Source organism: Phoxinus phoxinus (genome assembly GCF_949152265.1).
Source record: "Phoxinus phoxinus genome assembly, chromosome: 13".
Classification (NCBI taxonomy): domain Eukaryota; kingdom Metazoa; phylum Chordata; class Actinopteri; order Cypriniformes; family Leuciscidae; genus Phoxinus; species Phoxinus phoxinus.
The window spans coordinates 8,724,485-8,751,536 of NC_136888.1; the positions used below are offsets into that span (position 1 = coordinate 8,724,485).

At 35.2% G+C, this 27,052-nt stretch overlaps 1 protein-coding gene across 7 annotated transcripts in view; it reads right to left on the minus strand.

Annotated features, from left to right (window-relative positions):
- kif6 (kinesin family member 6) overlaps positions 1-27,052 on the minus strand; it is a 165,564-nt gene that overhangs the window by 94,477 nt on the left and 44,035 nt on the right. For all 7 annotated transcript variants that reach the window (XR_013799900.1, XR_013799901.1, XM_079631893.1 and 4 more), the window contains exons 3-6: positions 17,100-17,174; positions 14,978-15,125; positions 14,696-14,805; positions 11,301-11,430 (exon numbers count right to left, since the gene is read on the minus strand). Coding sequence is in view for 5 of the 7 variants with exons in the window: in XM_079631893.1 (XP_079488019.1) it covers positions 11,301-11,430; positions 14,696-14,805; positions 14,978-15,125; positions 17,100-17,174 (463 nt within the window). In the remaining 2 variants the exon portion in view is untranslated. The remainder of the gene's footprint in view (positions 1-11,300; positions 11,431-14,695; positions 14,806-14,977; positions 15,126-17,099; positions 17,175-27,052) is intronic.

The following is a 27,052-nucleotide window of genomic DNA, read 5'->3' on the forward strand; positions in this document are numbered from 1 at the left end:
TTTAAATCAAAATTTTGTTGGAAAATCTCAAATATATGTTGGATTTACTTAACTTTTTATGTCAACAGGTTGTAACTGGGTTAAGTTGCATTTAATAAAACATTGTTTATTTCAGTAAACTTAAGTTTATTACATTAGGTTAATTCAATGCCATTTAGTTGAATCAGGTTAACATTCTTAATTTTGTCCAAACTATTAAGTTCAATTATCCTAAAATTAATTTCAAACAAAAATTAAAACAAATGTATAATTGATTCATTTATTTAGTGATTGTGTTCAACAATTTTTACAACCTTTACAAATGTTATATAATAAGATAACCTTTTACAAAAGCTTGACTCCGTAAAGACTCTTAATGTTAGGCATTTGCTAGAAGACGGTTTTGTTACGTCCAATGCATGCCCAAAGTAGTTGTTTTTATTATAATTAAAACCAGTTTAATTGTTGTTAGTACGTCATTACCCCAAGCACATGGTCTACACTTCACCACAATAGTAACCACCAAAACACTAACATATCAGAAACTCTTTTAAATATAAACATAAAAGAACATTACCAAGTCATCAATTTGTTTTATCTTGATGAAAAAACACTTAAAATAACATTTTATTTCAAATGTACACCCCTACCCAGCCGTGTGCAATGCATGATGGGAAGGGGAAATCCTGTTCCTAATTTCTATAATGCCATTTTAACACAACTGAATTCATTTATGTACTCTCAACTCAAATGGATTAAGTAAAGTGTTTGAAAAGAATCGTGTTGGATTAACTTCATTTACTTAAGTAAATAGAACAAGCATCAAATATTATTTTGGTCTACTTAACTATATTAATATTTTCATGTTCTTGCAACATGAAAATATTGAGTTAAGCCAAAACGCAACTGTTTCAAGTCAGTGTAACGCAATGCAACTGTGTTTGAATGAGAACGCTAATGGTGTTCAATGAAAATTATTTTTTAAATAAACTGAACGGTATAGTAAAATCATTTTTGAGTGAATTCTCTCTGGTGGCATGGGATCTCTGAAATGTTTCATCTTTTAATTAATGTAGTATTTTTTAAAATGCAGCAAAACAAAGAATGAAGATCAATAAGTTATCAATTTGTAAGAATCAAGATGCATATTACCATTTTTTAACTAGCTCAGACACGGTCGTATAAAAAACAATAAGTGATTCAACCTTTTATTTCAACAATATTTTTCTTTACAAAAAATTACATACATAAAGTAAAACAATACTTTATTTACATGTGTTCGAGCCAGAATAGGAAATCGCGACATGCTATCATATTTTGGTCAAGGGTATAGCTGACCAGACTTTCAACTATTTCATCAACGTCAGTTTTTGCATTTTTTGACACCAGTGACACACAGAGATCTGTTACAAATGTACACATACATAGTATTTCGGTGACTCCAAATTCGTCACTACATTCACACAGCACATCCAGAACTTTTCTGAGGATTACCCCGATTGGTTCTTTTCTGTTAAAAAACACGGGTGTAATATTTGTCCATGAGCCAACCAACTCTCTTATAGAGCACATTTCTTTCTTGAGATTTGTTTCACGTTTGGTATCCCCCGCCCAATCGTTATTCATATCACACGCAGCATCGATAGTCCTGTGCATCAAGCCAGCCATCTGGCCTCTAAAATGATCTTTAAACATACAGTCTATCGTAGTTCTTAAACGACACTCATTGCCCCGTAGCGCATTCACACACCTCCGGCTGGATTTGCCCAGCATCGCCAGAACTCAATGGGTTTCGTTCTTCCATTTCGGAAGTTTCTAGATTTTCGAATGGGGCCCTATTCGATGATGAAAGATTTGGTTAGGTCCTGGAATCTCCCGTGAGTCCTTGCAGCACAATTGTCCAGGCCTTGTACGTTAACGCTCTGAAGTTTGGGTTTTGGGTCAGAAGTCAAAGAACCTTAGCTTGCGTCAGACTCAAATAAACAGGAATGTTGAAGTGGTCTTTGGGCAGTCCATGTAACAAGCAGACATTGGTCCTTCAATTTCTAATCAATGAGATGTTGCAGTAGCTCAGCCGTCCGCAGCTAGAAGAGCTAGATCCTTCAGTTAGGAAAACCGGGATTGTGTGCGATAACTGAGGCTGAGCTCTGTGTAGAGTTTATCAGGACAGCTATTGGTGTCCGCCCTAGCCCCTGCTGTGTGTACTGGGGGTTGTCATCAGAAGGCCATAAATAACTATGTAAATTACATTCACTATGGTACAGAAGTCGCAACAAGCCCTGCATGCCACCAGAGAGAATTCACTCAAAAATGATTTTACTATACCGTTCAGTTTATTTAAAAAATAATTTTCATTGAACACCATTAGCGTTCTCATTCAAACACAGTTGCATTGCGTTACACTGACTTGAAACAGTTGCGTTTTGGCTTAACTCAATATTTTCATGTTGCAAGAACATGAAAATATTAATATAGTTAAGTAGACCAAAATAATATTTGATGCTTGTTCTATTTACTTAAGTAAATGAAGTTAATCCAACACGATTCTTTTCAAACACTTTACTTAATCCATTTGAGTTGAGAGTACATAAATGAATTCAGTTGTGTTAAAATGGCATTATAGAAATTAGGAACAGGATTTCCCCTTCCCATCATGCATTGCACACGGCTGGGTAGGGGTGTACATTTGAAATAAAATGTTATTTTAAGTGTTTTTTCATCAAGATAAAACAAATTGATGACTTGGTAATGTTCTTTTATGTTTATATTTAAAAGAGTTTCTGATATGTTAGTGTTTTGGTGGTTACTATTGTGGTGAAGTGTAGACCATGTGCTTGGGGTAATGACGTACTAACAACAATTAAACTGGTTTTAATTATAATAAAAACAACTACTTTGGGCATGCATTGGACGTAACAAAACCGTCTTCTAGCAAATGCCTAACATTAAGAGTCTTTACGGAGTCAAGCTTTTGTAAAAGGTTATCTTATTATATAACATTTGTAAAGGTTGTAAAAATTGTTGAACACAATCACTAAATAAATGAATCAATTATACATTTGTTTTAATTTTTGTTTGAAATTAATTTTAGGATAATTGAACTTAATAGTTTGGACAAAATTAAGAATGTTAACCTGATTCAACTAAATGGCATTGAATTAACCTAATGTAATAAACTTAAGTTTACTGAAATAAACAATGTTTTATTAAATGCAACTTAACCCAGTTACAACCTGTTGACATAAAAAGTTAAGTAAATCCAACATATATTTTAGATTTTCCAACAAAATTTTGATTTAAACATTACAAGGTCAAAAACATATGCATGTGCGAACAATTGTTCACAATAGATCCATAACACGCATTTAGAAAGTAGATAGGATGGCATTTCTTTTGTGCGTACTTTAAGTTAACAATTACCAAAGATTAAAATGTTAAAGTTCAGTCCCTTTATTAAATTGTCTAGAGTAAAATTAAAAAGCATTGTAATATTGTATATAACCCTACACATCTACTTTTAAACAGTAATCTACATTCTGAATAAACCATTATTACGTCTGTAACATACAGATTCTTTGAGGCGGGCAAAAATGCCATAGAGTAGAGTTTGATAATATAATGTAAACGTGTCTCAAGTGAAGATGATGGTTTAAACCGCCATTTTATTAAATCAAGCCAATTCATGGGGATGCTGTCGTAAATGAACAAAGAGAAGACGAGAACACCTAGAGTGCATTGCTGATAACTGTAGAAAACAGATATCCAGGGGGAAAGTGTAAAGAAAACCCCCCACAAACATTACAATCACACCCGACAATACAATAAGAATGGCGATGTTAAAAATGAAAACCGTGGTAAACAGTTTCAAACAGTTTGTTTTAGAAAAATTTGAACAAAATCAAAGAAACATTTAATAAATTTTTCACAATTGTAAATATTTGGGAGATTGAGCTATGTTAAACAATTTGCTAGTCACTGATGAGGGACAAAAACATGTGAAGACAAACATGACTAATTGTGTGTCTGTGGCACCTTGACTTGTAATGTGTAAATATTCGCTAGGTTTGTTTTAAGTGTAACAGTCGTATATGTAACAGAAAAACATCAAGATTGCATGTTGAGGTAGGGCCTATTATGTGTTTTGTGACCGCTTCATAGACAGACCTAAAAGAATATCACAGTTTAAATCTGTGATATAAATTACAAATAAAATGTTTGTAATTTGCTTATGCTGTATTTGTTCATTAATTCCTATATGAACAAGTTTGACAGTGCTCAAAGAGTAGTCTTCGTCTAAAACTGTACAAAGAAACAAGATAAAAATAGTTTCATCCGCTGGTGGGAAAATCTTTTTTTTTTTTTTTACAATCATGGTTACAAACTTCTACAATAGATCGGAAGAGAGGGTTTCTGTATTATGTATTCATTACAGCTAAATGGCTCTTTTCTTATACACCGTACACACTTTTGTAGTAAATTGTGCCTACGTGATTGTTGCATAAAGATTATGCTTGAATTTTGTCCATAACCTTTACAAGGGACAGGTAACGTTAGTCCTCAAATGTGATTGCCTTACAATAATGTGGTACAGACACTCTAACAAATCTGACAGAATATATTTACATATTGTAAATGTTTACTACAACTATGGAGGGGGTCTGGTGGTGTTTTATGTCGACTTAAACTATTTGTATTGCTGTTGTTTTTTTTAGTTAATTAGCCATTCCGTAAAGAACTACTTCTTGGATGTTAAACACCATGGGATATATTTAAAATGTATGTTTGTCAAAAGAAAAATCCTCTGAATTTTAAAACACTGCTTTTTCTCAAAACATAGTGTCAGACGTATTTGATAGCATTATTCTCTTGTTTCATTGTGTATTTACTATATTTATCTGTTTGAAATTTGTAGATAAGTACATTTATAACACAAAAATAACCGGTGAATGGCTTTGTGTCAGAACCCACCAGGTATGAAGATATGATTGGTTTTAACTTTTTTATTCTAACTTTAAAGCTAGATTATCCTTTGAAAATAGTGTAATACAAATTGTATATTTGATTTTGGGAGTGAACACTGGAAACTATAGTCATTTAGCTTAATCTTTGGTTTTTAAGGGAAATTAAATATTCTCAGGAGCCCCATTGACCCCTGAAGTTATGACTTCTGAAGACCTTAACACGAGTAAAATGAAATATTCACTCAAGACAAACTTTACTTTTGTTGCGTCATGGACCACAGAGGCACATCTCGTCTCTAAAAATGTGTGCTGATTTTCTAAAAGACACAACTCAACCCTTTAGAATCTGAAGCTAAAATAGGTGATTTTCACATATTTAGTTTTGGACTGTAAAATTGTAAAACAATGCGCTATCTTCATGTGCTAGGTATTATCTTTTGAGAAAAGATGACGTTCAATAAATTACCGTTATTGGCCATTAGTGTGTATGGTGAGTTTGTAAATAGAATTTAAATAGACAAAAATAATAGAACCGTGAATAAATTTACTGATTTTTATTTAGAAAAAAAAATCTTTAAAAAATCACAAATAAAAGAAACGATCACTTTAAAGTTGGGGGAAAAAAAACGAACCTAAAATAAAAGTCTTTTTTTTTTGTGACACGGGGTTGTTTTTATTTAGGATAGTTTCATACACGCACACAAATACATACATAACGCTACATACGCACGACCCCACATGCTAAGATACGTGAAAGAGTATTCGGCCATCCACCTCCCATGTTTCATCAAAAATATTCCTAATCGACTCTTCTGATGGCTACCGCTTGAATCGCCATGTTTTTGTTCGTTTTCTCTTTTATTATTTTATGGTATCCCTGTTCAAATCTTTCCGATCCGCTCTGCCAGAAAGCTGCTGTCATTTGCTGACAGAAAGCCTGAAATTACCGTAATAAGACGTATATTGCCGAAATACAGCAATTTGCAATGTTTTGATAGTGCAGACGGCTAAAGAGTTACGGTAACATGAATACAGATTGCTGGTGTGTGTCGGTGGACGAAATACTGCTTGAATATCTTTGTATAAATAAGATTTATTTCTGGGTCATTCTATGGAAATTTACATTTTCTGTCCCTAGCCTTTACAGAAATATCACACTTGAAAAACACTTTAGGGTTACAATTTCTTTACATTTATATATATATATATATATATATTAGGGCTGTCCGTTAAACGCGTTATTAACGGCGTTAACGCAAACCCATTTTAACGGCGTCAATTTTTTTATCGCGAGATTAACGCCTAGCAAACTTTGTAGTTTTTTTCACATGCTTTTGCAACAACTAGTAACGTTATTAAAACTACAACACCACACCGGATCTAGCTAGACCAGAAACAAAACAACAGGCACGCCGCACACACTTGTTTGGGCTTGCGATGCGAACCGGCCAAAGAGAGGACGAGAAGCACAGCGCTGAGCCGCGTCTAGGACAACTGAGCGCGTCTAGCACATCGGACGCGCACTTTCTCAGTTTATGGCCAGCAATAAAAACGCTGAATGGCGCCGCCGGTGTGTGTACACTCATATAATAATGTGTTCGAATTTTAAATACGAGCCGCTGCGCGACGCGGCGGTTCTCGTCTGAACGTTACGTTTTGAGTGGATGAATGATGAGCGCGAGACGCCGAAATGGAGGCCAATAAGATTCTGAATGGAAAGTTTACTTTTAAAAAGTTGCCAAATGGTTCAATTGACAAGACCAAAGTGATCTGTGTGTTGTGTCGTTGTGAACTGAGCTATCATCGCAGCACGTCCAGGCTAAATACCACTTGATAGTCAAGCGCGCACACACACACACACACACACTCAGCTGATGCGTTTCTACGGCCACTCGTCAATATTAGTAACGTTACCTCGTCAGTATTTCTTTCACTCTTTTATTGATGGACAGTGTCACATTGTGTGAGAGATTATTTGCTCCAAGTGAGAATGTTAGTGTGAAATTGAACACAGTATGCCAATGTTGTTTAAAAAAACAACAACAACATTTGCACAAAGCAAGCCGATCCACTTTTCCATGTTGATAAGAGCATTAAAATGAGAAAAAAATAATGGGACAAAAAGAAATCAAGAGACATTTAGAATAGATAAAAATGTGCGATTAATCGCGAGTTAACTATGACATTAATGCGATTAATCGCGATTAAATATTTTAATCGTTTGACAGCCCTAATATATATATATATATATATATATGTAAAATGTATTTGTACAATTACACCTTCTTGAGCTATCAATGTGGCAATATTTGATTTTTAATTAATTATATAGAATTCCAAGTACCAGATGTGCTCGTCCCCACAGTCATGTACAGAGGGAAAATGCTTTAATTTGATATCAATGACAAGTTTATCCCCGATATAAAATACAATAATGTATACATAACAATCAAATATATTATGTAAATGATATTAAAAAAAAAATGCTGCATAAATATTATAAAATAATTTTTAATGAAAGTAGTAGACCCCTGGAGTTCTGTCACATGGTGTTACCGTTAAACATCTAAATATCTAATATTTTGACATAAAAATCTGATCACTCGACTTTCCTTCTTTCAAATTCATGAATATCTATGGTATATCCACAGCACTGTATGTCTCTTTTCAGTTATCAGAAATGTTCTCATTTATCTCGTGATTTCATATGAAGCTTTAGTTGAACTCACTGGTTTGACCTACTTTATTGTTAGGGATTTGTAGTAAATAAATAAATAAATAAAAACTAGAATAATTATGTATTGCACTACTTAATTTAGTTAGTATACCATGATTGACAAGCTGTGGTTTGATACCTCGTAGTATCCATTTTGTAAACACCGGTGACTCCCATTTACAGATAAACTTCATTCAAAGCTATTCATTTAGATTGTATGCCAAATGTAACAATTTAGTCTCATCTACTTAATTATGGTTGAAGAATATTTGGCCTTTTTGTGTGTCATTGGTGTTACTGTCTTTTCTGTCATGTTAAATAAATGTCACATGTGACATGATAATAATTTTACATCCATTTATTTCTGATGCACTCAAAGTTAATATTTAAAGGATTGCATCGTTACTGGATTTTAACTTTTAATTTTATTGTTATAGCAAATACATGGTAGCGCAGATGAACTAACATCATTCAAACATACTTTTAACAAACCTGATTAAAAGAAATAAAACATAATCTCCTTGTTTGTTGCACTATTATTATTTTCTGTAACTATACATGTGCTGAAAAAAAAGTTAGAAAACCTTTAATATTGCCAAAGACGTAAGGTAACACAAGCGTCAAAATGGTAGGCCTACATGCAGTCTTTAAATAAATGTACACAAGTTTAAATGGTAGAAAAAGAAATCTGATCTTCAAAAGGTGTCAGAATTGATGTTTGGGGTGCCTATTGTATTCACGCTTTCTCCAAGAAAAACAGGATAGGGTACCGATCCCCCAGGGAGGAAGGACGATTGATCTTACAGCATGGTCCGTGTGAAGTGGCAAAATGGTCACATTTTGGGGTCGCCAGACAGTAAGGCTTCAGATAAGGAGATTTTATGATAGGAGACAGTTGTGGTCTTTGAATGTAAAACACCAGGTGACCGGCCTATCTTTTAATTGTCTGGTGTTTCCTGAAACAAACTGCAAAAGCTAATACATAGCAACTACACATAGAGGAAGGGGAGGGCCGGTGTCAGTGCTATGATGGAAACAATCTTCATTTTCAATTTAGCAAACGGAGCGCCAACATCTCTTCTGCTCAGAAATTCAAGGATCTGTGATTTTAACCAGAGACAAAAAGACCTCCTAATTTCACCGATTGTAAGTTAACTTCGACACATGTTTAAAACTAACTTTAAAATACTTGATAATTTAACATCTTATTTCAAATAATATGAACTATTATTCACTATTTTATGTTTTATTTATCTGTGTAAGTCAGTATATTGTGGTGTCCCCATGATGATATCACTGATGTATTCGATTAAAATACTTATTTCGTTAATTTTATGTTTTATTTATATGTGTAAGACAGTTTGAGGTGTATCAGATTCAAATGCTTATACTTGATCATTTAACATCTTATTTCAAATAATATGAACTATTATTCACTATTTTATATGTTTTATTTATCTGTGTAAGACAGTTTATTGTGGTGTATTAGATTAAAATACTTATACTTGATAATTTAACATCTTATTTAAAATAATATGAACTAGTATTTACTATTTTATATGTTTTATTTATCTGTGTAAGACAGTTTATTGAGGTGTATCAGATTCAAATACTTATACTTTATCATTTAACATCTTATTTCAAATAATATGAACTATTATTCACTATTTTATATGTTTTATTTATCTGTGTAAGACAGTTTATTGAGGTGTATCAGATTCAAATACTTATACTTTATCATTTAACATCTTATTTCAAATAATATGAACTATTATTCACTATTTTATATGTTTTATTTATCTGTGTAAGACAGTTTATTGTGGTGTATTAGATTAAAATACTTATACTTGATAATTTAACATCTTATTTCAAATAATATGAACTAGTATTTACTATTTTATGTTTTATTTATCTGTGTAAGACAGTTTATTGTGGTGTATTAGATTCAAATACTTATACTTTATCATTTAACATCTTATTTCAAATAATATGAACTATTATTCACTATTTTATATGTTTTATTTATCTGTGTAAGCCAGTTTATTGTGGTGTATTAGATTAAAATACTTATACTTGATAATTTAACATCTGATTTCAAATAATATGAACTAGTATTTACTATTTTATGTTTTATTTATCTGTGTAAGCCAGTATATTGTGGTGTATTAGATTAAAATACTTATACTTGATAATTTAACATCTTATTTCAAATAATATGAACTAGTATTTACTATTTTATGTTTTATTTATCTGTGTAAGACAGTATATTGTGGTGTCCACATGATGACCCTATCACTGATGTATTAGATTAAAATACTTAGACTTGATAATTGAACATCTTATTTCAAATAATATGAACTATTATTCACTATTTTATGTTTTATTTATGCGTAAGCCAGTATATTGTGGTGTCCACATGATGATCATATATCGCAGATGTATTAGATTCAAATACTTAATAAAATTAACATCTTATTTCATTAATTCATTATTTTATGTGTTTTATTTAACCTCAATGGTTTTTATGTCTTAAAAATTAATTTGTGACATTTCATCTGCTCTGAAAGATTTAAGGATTTGTGACTTTAACCAGTACTTTAACTTACTTACTTTAAAATACTTATACTTGATAATTGTATATTATTATTTCATATATCTGTTATTTTATATGCTTTATTTGGCATCAATGCTATTTCTTTAAACTTATTTTCATTCTCTCCCACAGGCATTACGGGCGATGCTGTGCCATCTGAAAATCAAATCCATGACATATCTCTTCATGTTCATAATTTCAACGTTCTGTGAAAATTATCCTGTTATAATAAAATATATATTAATACATAATCCCCCCTGTAATAAAAACACACCCCGAAAAACATTCACCACCTTGTCGCACAAGCAGATCACTATCATAAACAAACAGCCATAAACATTCCGGAACCACACATGGTCAAAGGTCACATACCCACCTGTTGGTCATAAAACCCCCAAATATGGACATTTCCTGTCATAAAGCCATAAATCAGGGTCATAAATCATATTTTGACACAAGGTGCCCCATATACACTACTGTTGTTGTTGTTGTTTTACTTTTTTTCTTGTTATCTGAGATCCCAGCCCATGTTTTTTTTTGTATAAGTGATGTCAAAAATAACGTGTTAATTTGTGATTAATATTTTCTGTTTAATGTCTTAAAATGCAAGTAACGTAGTTACAACATGTGATTATTACACTATTTGTGCTCCGCTCACCAAGCTCCATGAGAGAGCAAGTGAGCAATAATGCAAAAAAACAATCATTTTGATACTGGCCTGTGAAGCGGCTCTCTGTGTACACATACCCTGTGTGTGTTTACAAGACTGCTGTTATTACCCTACATAAAGGCAGTTTGGAGAATGGGTGGATGGGTGGATTTCTGCTATTGGTTTGGAGATATCTAATAAGTAAAATGTGCCAAATGTAAAGACATTTTGTTCACACTTAAAATGATTAGAAAATATAAAAAATGTTTTTTTGTTTTTAAAAAATGTCTTACAAAAACAGTTGTCAATCCTAAACAATGACTACATGAACTAAACATGGCCAAAGAGTATGATGCCTATAGAGAGCTGAATCAACATTTACATACAAACTGATGTCCTCACCTCTGCAATCATACGATTTGTGTCTCCTAAAAAAAGCAAATCCAAAGCTTCCTCTTCATTGGCTGATTGTAGCAACGACAGGTTCTTGAGGTGAATGTTCTGGTCTGAGTCTTCCATTATTGTCACCCTCCTAAATCAATGACAAAAAATTAAGAAGATAAGCAAACAGAGTATAATGCAAGTGTGGGAAGTAGGTATTCATCAAATCATTAACCTCAGCCGTGTAGACAGCAGGGCCAGAGATATACTCAACACACTCGCATGCACAATTAATCATTTAATCGGAGGACATATAATGTGAAAAATATGGGCATGCATTTTCAGCAGGACTACTCAATGCAATGCACCTTTGCTTTTTTGGCATAATTGCTGTGGGTGGACAGGAAATTCCTTTTTCAGGCATCCTTGCACTCATATTAACATTATTGGGTTTACTGTCTTTACATGTTAATATAATAGAAGTTTTAAGCTCAACATCTGTGGTATTCTGTCAACAATGCTTAAAACTTAAAAACTGAAGCTCGAACATTCATGAGAGTGTGGAGTGAGAACAGAGTGAGAGTGAGAACAGAACCAGAAGGAAGGGTTGAGCTTAATAACTAATAATCTAAAATTATGTATTTCTTTTTTTGTAGAAGTGTCAGCATTACAACAAAAACTAAGTCATCAGGCTAAGTGATAAACTAAACAACATGGAAAAGTATTCAAGTCTATTGAAAAATAAAAATAATTCAATATTCAAGGTCTGTTAGTTTGTTAATCACTGAATACAAAAACAGATCAGAGATGGATACCAACCAAATCAATCAATATATTTGAACTTTTTCCTTTTCTTTTTGACACTAACATGAAATCAATAAAACATTGCTCAGTTAGCCGGTTGGACGTTTTAATTTATACGTTTTCTTCTGAACTGCACAGAAATAGAAATATGAACAAAGATATGGATGAATAAACAGAGAGGTAACAGCAAAAATAGAGAGAAAAAGTGAGAAGCAATACTGCTAGTAACAGTGACAGTGGATTTAAAGTGCCATTACTTCTTTAAAGTTCAGCTTGTGTGCTAAGGAATTGGACATTGTCTATTTTCAAAGTAGTTTGACCAATATCACGATAGATCAGGGGCCGTATTCACAAAGAATTTTAAGGCTAAAAGTAGCTCCTAACAGGCGAATTTAGGAGCAACTCCTAAAAATAATGGGCGTGTCACTCCTAACTTTAGGACTCCTAATTTTTTTCACTAAGAGTAATTCACGAAGCATTTTAGCCCTAAAAGTAGCACCTAAGTCTGGGACAGCTTAAAAGAAGTCGAGAGGACTCCTAACTCACTAAGACCTATTCACAAAGGATCTTAAAGCTGCAGTCCGTCGTTTTTCCTCTTTGTCGCCATCTCTGTTCGAAATCTGCAATTGCAGTTATTCGCGGAATTATTAACTGTGCGTGGGTAGTAAATCGGCATGAAACAGCGCGGATGAACACAATGTATTGAGGAGAACCTGTCGCGTCGCTGTGGATACTGTACTGTCATCAGCAATCTCAAAGTATACTTTTTGAAAGTGTCAACATTAGAATTTTCATCGGTAAATGTCATCTGAACAAGTAAGTAACATTCACTTTTGTTCTGACCAAATTCGGGGGGTGGGGGCAGCATTGCAGGAGCTATATCATGCTGATTAAATCTAACGATTACGATTGCTTATATCACGTCAAAACGTGAAAGTCCAAAGTCTTTGTGTTTTACAACTGGTGAATCTCCAGTTGTCACTGGTGATTGTCGCTTTAAACTTTCGGGATCCGCCATACCAAGTGCTAAGCTAAATCTCCACCTCCATCATACACACACGCTAGCCGGGGACTCCTTCTCTATGTGTAAAGAAGTGACGTAATGACGCAAAGACATGCTCGAAATTCCCGCGGAAATCCACCAGTACCACTGGAATTAAAATCATTATTACAAGCTTACCGTTTTTAATCGAGGTAAGGCAAGCAGATCGTTTTGAACACTGGCTGGTTACGTTTTTTTCCAAAAATGTATTTTTTGATATTTTTAAACCCAAAAAAGTGCCGGACTGCAGCTTTAAAATCGCCGCGCGACACAGTGTGTTGGAGACACTCAATGACACGGAGTTATTACAAAGATACCGCCTTAATCGTGAGGGAATACTGATTGTTGTGGATATTGTGAGGCATGCAATAACAGCGCCAACTAATCGCAACAACCAAATCAGTGCCGAATTGAAATGTTTGATAACACTTCGTTACCTGGCAACGGGGAAAATGCAATTGTGTAATGACGATCTAGCGATATTCCAGCCATCGGTAAGCAGATCCATCCACCAAACCATCAATGCACTCTGTAGACCCCATATTATTCGACAGTTCATAAGTTTTCCTTTGGACATTCGCCAACTCCAAAGAAACAAAGCCAGCTTTATGGATATTGCCGGTGTGCCCGGAGTGGTCGGTGCATATTAAAATAATTGCACCACGCCAGGATGAGGACGTGTTTGTGAATAGAAAGAAAACCCACTCAATCAATACCCAGATTGTGTTCGATGCAAACTTCACAATTCTCGATGTTGTATCCCAGTGCCGAATTTCCCTTTTATTATGTTTTTTTCTTTTTCAGCACCAACTGGGCCAGCAGCAGTAACTGATCCTGCGTCCAGTTGGGCTTTCTTTTCCGTTTTGGCGAGTTCATAATCCACCGTCATTCAACTATTACATTACTTTAATAGGAGCAACATTTCCTTGCTTTAAGTAGTCTATTTAGGCTAATAGGATGTCAATTAACCAAGCAAGTGTTAATGCAAGTGTCATTTTTCATTATTAGTCAAGTGGCGGTTTTCATTAGGGTATTAGGCTACCTTGATTTAATTTAATTTAATTCACAACTTTTCTCTCTCTCTCTCTCTGCCTTTTTAGAATTACACTTCACTGGGGCCTGCACAAACATGTCATTAGGCTATATATGCATTTCAATGACATTATTATTATTATTTTGTGTAGGACACAGACATATTTAGATGTCGTAATTCCATGATTTGGTGCGTCTGTGTTATGTTTCGCATGATGGCCCTGTCATCTAACAACCAATCACCGTGATCATTGCGAGGAAGCTCGTGCATGAGAATTGACGTCATCCATAGCAACGAAGACTCACTCTTAGTTTAGGAGTTGTCATTTTTCCTTACTAAGAGTAGGTCTGAAAGGCGTTGCGAATAACTTTTAAGAGAACACTCCTAGCTAAAATCTTTTAGTGCGATTTAGGAGTACTCCTAGTGGTAAGATAAAATTCTTTGTGAATACGGCCCCAGATCTGATATAATGAAGAGTTATGTTAATCTACAATTATGAGAATTGAAAATGAACAAGGGTCAAAAACAGAGACTGACGGTAAGTCCTCCAGACGATATGCTTCATGTTGGGGATTCAGCAGATCATAGCCGGCCTCATTGTAGATTTCCAGGTAAGAAATGTGGGTTGTATAGACCATACTGCTGTCCTGCAAACAGATATACAACTATTTTAATAAATACATCAAAACAGACCAATTATTAACTAAAAACTAAAATATTACTACCAGTTGGAATAACAGAATGCTTTGCATTAATATTTGCCAGCCTTCACCATCTAAATCCATGGTTCCAGCATGATACATGAAAATGTCTACTGACCTTGCTGATATGATGATAAAGGTAAGAAAGAGTTCTGGGAATGATCCCTCTGTCATTATAATGCTCTGCACCTCCAGTGATTGTAAAGGTCTTCCCACTTCCGGTCTGGCCATAGGCAAAGATGGTGCCATTATAACCTGCCAGCACACTATCAAAAGATGCAAGGTTCTCATGACAAGTTTCTAAAAAATAGCTACAAAACCTATTAAAGGTGTGACATTCTCAAGAAAATATTGCTAACTGTGCTATGTGTGTGTGTTATGTGTCACTACGAATAAGTGTAATACAAAAGAGCTCCTTAAATGGTTTTAATTTGCATGTCATATTTTTGAATATGAAAGCCTTAGGCTTTCATATTCATCACAATTACATTTTAATCGTTTTATGGAATATTTTTTTTATCAATTTTGTATTTTCACGTTTCAATATTTTTTCTGAAATACTTTGGCTCATAAAGCATTTTGCCATTTAACTTATATATGAAAAAAAATTAAGAACTAGAATAATGCAGTGTGGTGTGGCCAATATTATTTGCTAGTTAAGGACATTTTTGCACTGATTCTCAACACTGTAACATTTAAACCACAAAACATTTTGCAAACGTCATCCTTTAATAATTTTCTTTTTTAATTATAGATTGTGATAAAGAAACAACAAAACAGAGTGATACTACCAGAGTTTACTACTTCCATTATTGTACTCCAACAATGTACACCCCTCGTACTTTGACCTTAAAATTATGGGATCTGAATACTTTTCATCTTTGTGTTTTGGGCACGCATGACATTATTTTTGGGTAAAATTACACAGTACATTGGTGGAAAGACCATATGACCATGAGTCATATTCACATTTCTATAATTCACATCCATGTAAATGATAGTTAGGCTGCATATATTATTGTATATATATACAATATATATATATATATATATATATATATATATAAAACATCTAAAATCTCTTTAACATCTCAAATGTTTCTCCTAGACAGATGAGGTTACTTTAACATTAAATTGAGACTTGTCTCCTGAGACAAAACCTCCAAAACTCTCACAATAGCCTCCTTTAAAGTTTTAGAAGAAGTTGCTGATAAATATATAAGCCTCATCTGCTGGGGTAGCAGCGCTCTGTTCAGTGGTAAGGGAACAAGACATGTAACAGCTATAACAGCTTAGCTTCATTAATCATTTTCATCTCAACTCCACTTGTCTTGTGTACTTTTGTCATTTCCTGTCTTGTGCTAAGTTTAGTCCTATGTAGTTTTTCATGTTGATTCGTCTGACGTCTCCCCAGGTGTATCTTGTTTCCTCATTATCTAGTTAAGCTTGTTTGCCCCTGTGTATTTATAGCCATTGTGTTTCACTTGTTACTTTGTCAGTTGTTGTACTGTACATGTATGGTTGCTTTTAGCTCGGTCCTTCTCGTGGTTTTGTTTCTTTGTCCCTCGTGTTCTTTATTATTTGTTCTATGTGTTAATTCTTAAAACCCTGCAGATAGATCCTCGCCTTCGCCTGCTTTCTCCAGCACATTAAACTGTCACTGTGTGGTCCACAATCAGGCCAAACAATTATCATACCTCAGAGGTCATTGTGGGTTGGGTTTAAACTTAAAAGGGAGCTTATAATTAAAGTTTATGTGCGACATCAGAGAGACACTATGTTTACTGATTGAAATGGAGGATGTTCTAACTTGAAATTATATCATGATTTTACAGTGCATATGATTTCTAATTTAGAAAGTTCTAACTATGTAGGTCTCACTAGACGGCTGAAGTACATCAGGCCTCTAAATGATTTTATGTCGGTATCTTAAAATGGCCACAAAAAGACACTCGAGCTACACATACAAGCTTTATTGTAACAACATATATGTAAGTGATCCTTAATTTATTCAAAAGTTATTTTTACTAGATGTATATAGGTGTCCTAAAGATGTAGTTCAGTACATTACCTACTGGCATATCTCATCACATTTGTGTCCAAAAACTTTTTATACATTTTTTAATAGTATACATGATGTATATTGATTACTCATTTAAAAAGAAACATGTTTGTGAATTGTTATGCTTTAAAAGCATGCTTCATCAAAAAAAAAAGAAAAAAAAAAGAAGTCAACTCACTTATCAGCAACAGGCTTTGCAATGGTCTCAAAGATTTCCTCTTGATTAGCTGTTTGGTCAAAAACCTTCTGAAACCTAAAAAAATGGTAAATGTGGTTGTGGAAATGGGTTGTTAAAAAAAATAATGAATCAAAAATGTGCTTTTAATTTAAGTATATTCACGGTATGGGTGGGCGATATAGCCTCAAAATTATATCACAATATTTCAAGAATATTTGCCATAATGATATTTATGACGATTTAGAAAAAAAATGTGGACAATTTTTTTTATTACATTTATCTCACCTAAATGTTTTACTTCAATCTTTGAATTAAATTGAAAAAAGCAGCAAACATTTAAAATAATAAAGATGTAAACATGTACACAAAAAGATAAATAAAGAGAAGAGTTTTTGGGTAGGTCTAACACTACTATTCAGAAAAAAATTAAAATAACAGTCTTTTGAGGCCCAATTGTGTGTGTGTGTGTGTGTGTGTGTGTGTGTGTGTGTGTGTGTGTGTGTGTGTGAGAGAGAGAGAGAGAGAGAGAGAGAGAGAGAGAGAGAGAGAGAGAGAGAGAGAGAGAGAGAGAGAGAGACTTGACTTTAAGGGTCTCTTTAATACAAAAATTAAAAAATTACATGAACATTATAAAAGAAAAAAAAAGATTAAGGGAAAACTCACACAATTATTAGTATTGTTTTACAAGAGAAGAATGCTCAAATATAAATTAGCAAACCTTCATCAGAGTCAACTTCACAAATACACCGATTAACTTCCCATCTATATTTGAACATCTTCAGATCATTTATCAACTTATAATAACTGTACTCTATGTTGATACGGGATTTTATTAATCCCTTTAACACTGAAATAACATCAGTTGAACCCTTGTCACTCAATTTACTTTTTCTTGTCAACCATATAGCCAACTTTGCTTGTCCAAATAAATAATTTAATAAAACATGATTCTCCCTTTTATTTCTGCTATATTTAGGCCCATAAACAAATCTTTCAGGTGAAAAATCTTCCCCCAGGGTTTGACACCACTCTTCCATTTTCAACAATAAATGTTGTAATCTCACACAATTAAGGAATAAATGGAAGACTGTTTCTTGTACTCCACAAAAAGGACATCCCTCCCCAACCTGTGGATCAAGGTGTGCTCTGTGTCTGTTCGTAGCTATTATACCATGCACAACCCTCCATTGCAGGTCCCCAGTTCTTTTCTCAATGGGGGGTTTGTACAGGGTCCTCCAGCAGCCTTTAGGGGAAGCGCCTGGCCCAAAGATCTCATGCCATTTAGTCTCTCTCACACTCTGCAACTGCAGGAGATGTATCACCTTTACACACAGCCCATACATCGTTTTCTTTCCAGCATTACTAAAAAGTCCAAGTTCAGGTGTTTTAAAGGAGAGCAGACCATTCTCCATTTCTTGCCAAGTTCTGATGTCAGGTGAGAAAAGCAACTCTGGAAAGACAGGAGTCTCCTCTTCTCCAACAGGTGTCTCTAAAGAGTCTCTATAATCTTTGGGTAAAAACTCATAGATTTGAGTCAACAGTCTCTCTGCCACACGAACTGACCGTAAACCCATTTTTGAAGCCAGGTTCTCAGCAGAAATCCATCCTGCTTCAGAAACAAAGTGTCCAATTTTGGTGAAACCTGCATTCCACATCGCTTTAATGAGGGACCCAGAATTAAAACCATCTAAATCCAGTGCAGGATTAAAAAACAGTGGTTCTTCTCTCACCCACAGGCCTTTCACACCATTTTGTTGCCGAGAGAAACTGAAAAGTGTCCATGTTTTTAACACTGATCTATAAAAAGATGTCATTCCGCTCAGATCTGTTTTCTCAATGTCCATAAGAAATAAGTGGCGGTCAAATCCCATGTTGCCCGCTCTCTTCAGGAGGGTGCAGGCTATTCCAGCCCAGCTTACATCTTCCCCATGTAACAGTCTCTGAGCCGTCTGGAGTCTAAAAGCTCTGACTCTGGCTCCAATGTCGACCAGCCCCTGTCCTCCTTCCTGTAGTGGCAGATAGAGCACTGGTGCCTTCAGCCAGTGCTGTCCTGACCAGAAGAAGTCCACTAGGCACCGTTGAATTCGTTTTACCAGCTCTTCTGGAGGCTCTAGGATCGTCATTTTGTGCCACAGAGATGATGCAACCAGGTTGTTACAGACCAGGACTCTCCCCCTGTAGGACAGCTGGGGCAGCAACCATTTCCAGTGAGACAACCGAGCACACACTTTCTCCACTAGGCCCTCCCAATTTTTATTCCTATATTCCTCTGTCCCTAAAAAAACTCCTAAGTATTTGAAACCTGCCTTCCCCCACAACAAACCACCAGGAAGTGAAGGACTACTCGAGTCCTGACCACACCACACAGCATTACTTTTTTGCCAATTAACTTTGGCTGAAGATGCTTTCCCATAACATTCCAAAGCCATTTTCAAACACTGAACATCACTATGATTTTTAATTAAAACAGTGACATCGTCTGCATATGCAGAGAGTTGAATAAGACTCTTAAACTCCAGTGTATTTACTTGTAGACCTGTAAGATGTTCTCGTAATTTACATAGTAAGGGCTCAATGGCTATACTATAAAGTTGACCTGAAATAGGACAACCTTGTCTAATGCCTCTGTTAACTTTTACAGGAATACTAAGGCCACCAGCTATTTTAATCATGCATTGTGCTCCAGCATACAACAGTCTTATTTTGGAAATAAAACTCTCCCCGAATCCAAAAGCTTTTAAAGTATCAAAAAGAAAAGTGTGATCAACTCTGTCAAAGGCCTTTTCTTGGTCCAATGACAGAAAACCCAAATTGGCATTATTGAAAGAAGCATAATCAAAAATGTCACGTACCAAATGCAAATTATCTATTATAGACCTATTTTTTACACAATAAGATTGATCTTTGTGAATAATCGTATATAGTATACTATTTACCCTGCTGGCCAGACATTTTGAAAAAATTTTGTAATCAGAGCCGAGAATTGCTATAGGTCTCCAGTTCTTTAAAAGAGTTAGGTCACCTTTTTTTGGGAGTAGCGTTAAGACAGCCCTCTGAGAACTCAAAGGAAGAATTCCTTCATTGATGCATTTTTGTATCACCTCAAAATAATCATAACCAATGATATTCCAAAAAAAACTTATAAAATTCAGCGGGTAACCCATCCAGTCCTGGGGTACGTCCTGAGGAAAGTCCCATAACAGCAGCAGTGACCTCTTCAAAGGTGAGTTCAGTCTCTAAAAAGTCCTTATGTTCTGATGTTAAGACAGGAAGATCTTGTAGTAGTTGGTTTCTGCACAGTTCATCTGAATTTTCAGCAGCATATAAATTAGAATAAAAATCCACAGCAAGTTTGCGCATCACTACCGGGTCTGAAGTGTTATGTCCATTATTGTCCTTTAAAACGTGCATCAGTTTTTCTTGCCCTTTTTTCCTCTCCAAGTTAAAGAAATAAGAAGAAGGTCCATCCATGTCTCTTTTTGTTAAGAACCGACTTCTTACAAGAGCTCCTTTAACCTTTTCATTTAAAACGAAGCTCAACTGATTTTTCCTTTCAGTCCACAGTGTTTGTAGATCTCTATCATCATTGTCATGCATACTCTTTTCAATGTCCATGATCTCTTTTTCCAACAGTACTAGTGTCTTTTTCAAAATTAAAGAGGTATGAGAAGCATACTGCTGACAAAACCCTCTTATGTGCGCTTTGCCAACTTCCCACCACTGAATAACATTTTCATAAAGACATTTTTCATTTTTCCAGTTTTCCCAAAAAAAAGTAAAATTCTCACAAAAAATTTTATCTTCCAAAAGTTTAACATTGAAGTGCCAGTAATAACTAGTATGCTTCCTTTCAGTCAGAATACACTCAAATGTAATAAGTTTATGATCAGAAAGGGCCGTAGGGATGATATTTGTGTTAACAATCTTATTTCTCATGTTTTGTGATGTATAAAAACGGTCCAAACGTGCTCCAGAAACGCTGCCATTGCCAACTTTCATCCATGTATACTGCCGTACTAATAAATTATGCTCTCTCCATACATCTGAGTATTTTAGATTTTTAATTATATTAGCTAAACAAGTAGCTGACTGTGAATGGGGTTCTTCCCCATTCCGGTCTCGTACAAAGTCTAGAGTGCAGTTCCAATCTCCCCCCAACACAATAAGATCACCATCCTGCTTTTCTTTTAAGATCTGTTCTAATTTAGTAAAGAGCAGTACTCTGTCTGCTCCTATATTAGGGGCATAGATGTTTACAAACAAGAAATTAAAGTTCATAATTTCAGCCCTTACAGTCAAAAATCTCCCTGGTACCACTTCATCTTTGGATAAAATATTTATTTTGAGAGCAGGGGAAAAAAGTACAGCTACTCCAGCACTTACATTAGTCCCATGACTTAGAATGCTATCTCCTTCCCACCACAAGCCCCAATCAATCTCATTGTCTTCACTGCTATGGGTTTCTTGCAAAAAAACAACACTCAAATCTTTCAATCGAATAATTTCTGATAATAACCCTTTCTTTCTCCTGTCCCTCAATCCATTTATATTAATTGATCCCACCCGCAAGATCTCCATGAACAAGGGGAAAAGAAAGAGAAAAAAACAGAATGAAAAAGTATAAGCCATTAAGATTATTTAGTTTTCCCCCTCGCTTTCTCCAACCTTTTACCTCGTCTGAGAACAGTAATATGCTTCTTAAGACGAAACCGCTTCTGTTGCGAAAGGTCATCATAGTTGCTCATTTTTCTAGCCCGTAAAACAGAAGCAATAAACTTGTCAATATCAGGGAAATAATTAGTTACTTCAACACCAGCTTTTCCTTTTGTATTATCAAGAAATGCATTAATTTGTTCAACAGTATACAGATCTTTATCAGTTCCTCCTAAGCTCTCTGACCACTGATCATCATCTCCATCATCAGTACACTGGGAATAACTATCCATCTCATCTGCCATATTTTCCTCTGCGTCTTCAGCCTGTACTACATCATCAACTTCACCCACAAAGTCCACACTACTCTGAGCCTCACTCTTATCAACAGTGTCTAATACATTTCTAGATTTACCAGAAACATAGCTGCACCCAGGTTGCTCCACACTCTTAGCATTGACATTAATCTCACTCACCTCCTCCATCTTGTCCTGCTCTGTGGCTCCTTCACCCTGCTCTGTTCATCACTTTCGCTCGTTTGCTGGTCGGTAGGCCTAATCTCAGTGTTGTTTACATCACCACTGATCGCGTCAGATGTGGACGCGCGCTGATCATCTTTGTGTGGACAAGCGAAGCGTTTGTGCCCCAACTCACCACATTCAAAACACTTTAGGCTCTCGGAGCTGGCATAAACCATGTACGAATTCTCCATATGGTTGACGCGGAAAGAGACTTCTAAGTTACGATCCTGTGAACTCAAAAACATTAAGACTTGACGCCTGAAAGAAAGAACATGTTTTAGCGCGCTGTTTCGACATCCAAGGGGAATCATTCTAACGGGGCTTGCAATCTTTCCGAACCTCTGCAGTTCTTTCGTTAAGATCTCGTTAGGTATAAAAGGTGGGACGTTCGAGATTATGATTTTCGTTGCTGGAGCGGACAATGGGGTTATCGAAACGAACTTTTCTTTCACCCACATTCCGCTCACAGTCAACTGATTGACCAAGGAGTCTGATTTCAAAAATATGACGACAGCTTTATTCATCCGTGAGGCTGAAATGATATTCTCGAAACCAACCTGCTCTCCTATAACCACCAGCAGCTCTTCCACTGTCACTCCGGGTTCAGGTACACACTTGCAGCCATTACGGAGCGACAAGGTTGACATTCCTTGCACGGAAACAGACGCCATACCGGCGTCTGAAAACCGCGCAAGCTAATTTACAAGGAAACAATAAGGTTTTTGGGCGAGGGGGAAAAAAAGAAAAAGGAGAAAGAAGAAAAGTAAAAGAGAAGAAAAGAAAAGAAAAGGAAAGAGAGAAATTGGAAACGAGAAAGTCGCAATCGCTCTCACAAACGCGCGCTCGACTCCCACACACTCCCAACACTCGCACCGAGAGAGAGAGAGAGAGAGAGAGAGAGAGAGAGAGAGAGAGAGAGAGAGAGAGAGAGAGAGAGAGAGAGAGAGAGACGTTTAACCACTTTTATTTTTCTATCATGTTATTAAATGATCATCACATTTTCATAATTGTAACAATACTTAACAACGAGTAATAAATAACATTTTAAATACAATATTAATTCCTTCACATTTCAACAATACCACTGAAACACTAATTTTTCATCATCATTCAAAAAAATAAAATTTGCATTTATACACCACTTTCTTTTAAAAGTAAGCATATCATTGTTCATTTTATAAAATTCATACTCTATTTTAACTCTAGATTCCACCATCTTTAAACAATTCTACTATATTAATTCTTTTATCTTCATTTTCGATTTTATAAGCTTTCCAAATAGTTAGCTTCGCTTGACCAATTAGAAAATTGGAGAAGGTGCAGAACTCACTCTGAGACTTAATATATTTAAACCCAAAAATGAATACTGTTTTTGAAAAGTTCCAACCAAAGCCTTCAAATATATTTTCTAAGAGATTCAGAAGAGGTATGATTCTGTAACATTCGAAAAAGATGTGAAACACAGTATCTAATACATTACAAAATTTACAAACTGAAGATGTACTAAAGTTGCACTTGAACAAAAATGTTTTTGTTGCTAATGCACAGTGCAGGATACGCCACTGTAGATCTCCTGATCGTTTGGGCAATGGACTTTTATAAAACGCATGCCATGAAGGTGATTGAACATCAGGGACAGATAGATAACTCCTCCATTTTGTATCCGTCTTATTTTTAAAATGTTCACAGAATCTTGCCTTCACACAAGCTATATACAAAAGTCGCTTACTGCTTTCTGAAAATGACATATGTTGAAGTTCTTGTAAGGAAAAGAGTTGTCTCATATCTCCATTATCCTGCCAATTTTGTGGCGTAACAAATAACTCGGGAAAAAAACTTTGATTTAAACCATTAACAAAAAAATCTTCAAGAAACTTGTTAAATAATACCGGAAACAATGATTTTAACTTGCTTAGAACATTCTTCACTATCCTTTCTGACTTCCTGCCCATTTGTTTAGTTATTGCTTGTGCACAAAACCACGTATTATGTTCTGTGTCAACTAGATCTGCCACTTTCAAAACACCAGATGAAATAAAAGTGTTGATTTCAATACTTGGCAAGTTAGACGGATGACATAGCCATGAATTATGAAAAAGTGGTTCCTCAAGACCAAAATGATCCTCTCTTTCCATCTTAAATATACTCCATGCTCTTACAGTTTTTTTCAGTCGCTAACAAGCGTTTGTCCAGCCAGTTGTCACATTTTCAAAACTCTAAACACAATTAGCACAGCATCGGTCTTTTGTGGCCATACCATTCACACATTTCATGTCGTTTTCACACAATATGCAGTCAGTGAACACATTTCCACAATGCTTACATTTTCTTAACAGACAAGCTATATACCTCCCAACAAAACTATGGATTGTTTTTGTAGTATTTACGAATGTTAACACACAACATCCCACAATAGCAAAAACAATATTCCAAACCTTAGATACAGTATAAAAACCTCTGCTTCTGCAATGATCAGTTCAAAGACAATATATCTCAGCTGATAATAAACAAACAATTGAATAATTGACACAGAGCTGATTTATGTTGGGTAAATTGTGCCAACCACAGCTGATTCCAGTCTGGCTTAGAGTGGCAGGGGATATTTTTTTCTATTACATTGACACTTATTCAGTAAAAGGAGGAGAAGGGAGAAGAGCAGGCCCAGTGAGAGATGCAGTGAGCCAGTGGACCCTATAATGTCGAGCGCATCCTTGCCTTTCTCAATGATCTCCACCAGCGCCTGGTTCTAGAGCAGCGCCTGGTTCTCATGAAAACATGAGGACCTTTGTAATTACCTGGGACAATGTGGCTTTCCATCATTCTCAAGCAATAACAACATGGTTTGAAGTCCACACAAGACTGGTAAGTCTCTTCCTTCCACCCTATTCACCTTTCCTCAACCCCATAGAGGAGTTTGTTTCTGCATGGAGGTGGACGGTTTATGACCATCAGCCACATGACCAGATGTCCCTCCTTGAAGCCATGGATGCTGGTGCAGGGACATCACAGTTCTTGATTGCATCGTCTTGGATACAGTTTTTTACAATCGCTATGACAGTTTTTTCAATACATTTAACAAGTTTCCTAAACTCTTAACACAGTTAGCATAACATCAGTCTTTGTAGGCTATACAATTAACACATTTATTGTTGCTTTGACACAAAATGCATACAGTTAACTCAAATTTAAAATACTTGAACTTCTTTTACACACAATCTCAACCAATACCAAAACAATGTAATTTTACTGCCAAATTTACAAATGCTTTCACACTGTATGTCAGAACAGATAACATCTTGTTCTAAACATAACTTATAGGCTAAAGTCAAAGTCAACAGCTGTTCATATTGTGAATTGAAACACAAATATATTCCCTGTATTTTATTCCATTGCTACTGAGAAACAGCTTATTGAAGTTTTGCAAATATATAAATTACAGCTGATATCCAATGAATTACACTCAGGTGTTGAGTTTACGTATTTCAATCGCATCGCATGACCATATGTTATAATGTAAAAGAGGACTCTTTGGACTGATCTTGTGTGGAAGAGGAACAATATCAACAGAAAGAAAGAAAGAAAGAAAGAAAGAAAGAAAGAAAGAAAGAAAGAAAGAAAGAAAGAAAGAAAGAAAGAAAGAAAGAAAGAAAGAAAAATGCCTACACGAGGGAGAGGAAGATGAGTACCAGGACAAGGGAGAGGAGTGGGGCAAGGACCAGGACAAGGGAGAGGTATATCTTGCAGTAATGTTCTTTGGCAAATAAAGTCTTTACTTCAGACAATTCTGTGTCTGTCTTTTTTTTTTTTTTTCATAAACTGTACATAAAGCTACTCTGAGATGGTCATAATTTTTTTGTATTGAATTTCTGCAGAAAAAGAAAAGAAATGTATGCATTTACTAAACTCAACAAAACAAAAATATAGAGAAAATTGTATATTCAATATACTGTCTATTGTATAAGGGCAGACCTGACACATAACATAATACAGTTTCTGTAATTTCAGCTAATGTTAGTGTTTTTTTTTGTCATTGTGTTATGATTGACTAAATGTTCCTGTTGGAAGAGAACATGTGTTAGTGTTTTGAATAATTATTTGATTTTGAAACATGTTTGCAGTGTTTTGTTAGATATTGTGTTAGTGTATTATTGTATTTTGAAAATTAGTTTTGGAGTTTAGTTTACAATGTGTGATTTTGAGCATGAAATTAACTGTTTTGCCAATTGTGTGTTTTAGGTGTGTTGGTGTGTTAAGAGTTTAGGAAAATTGTTAAATGTATTGAAAAAACTGTCATAGCGATTGTAAAAAACTGTAATACAGACTGATAAAATCCATTAATACCCAAACTTTTGGTTACATTGTTAGAAATCAGGAATAAATGTCTATCAAGTCCCATTTTACTAACAGCTCGTAATACTGCTAAACCATACATAATCCATGGTTGTGGATCAGTGTTATACAGCAGTTTTTGAGCCGATTGTAATCTCATGGCTTTCCATTTAGAGGTTAGATCAATGAGACCTTGCCCGCCCTCAAACACAGGTAAGCTTAGTATGCCTGGATGAAGCCAATGATGTCCTCCCCAGAAAAAGTTCACAAAGTGTTTCTGGAGTAGCTGTAAAAGTCCAGCTGGAGGGTCTAGAACAGTCAGTCGATGCCACAACATTGAAGCGGCTAAATTGTTTATCACTAAGACTCTGCCTCTATATGATAGCTGTGGCTGAATCCAACTCCATCTCTTCAATCGTCCCAAAATCTTTTCAACCACTCCATCCCAGT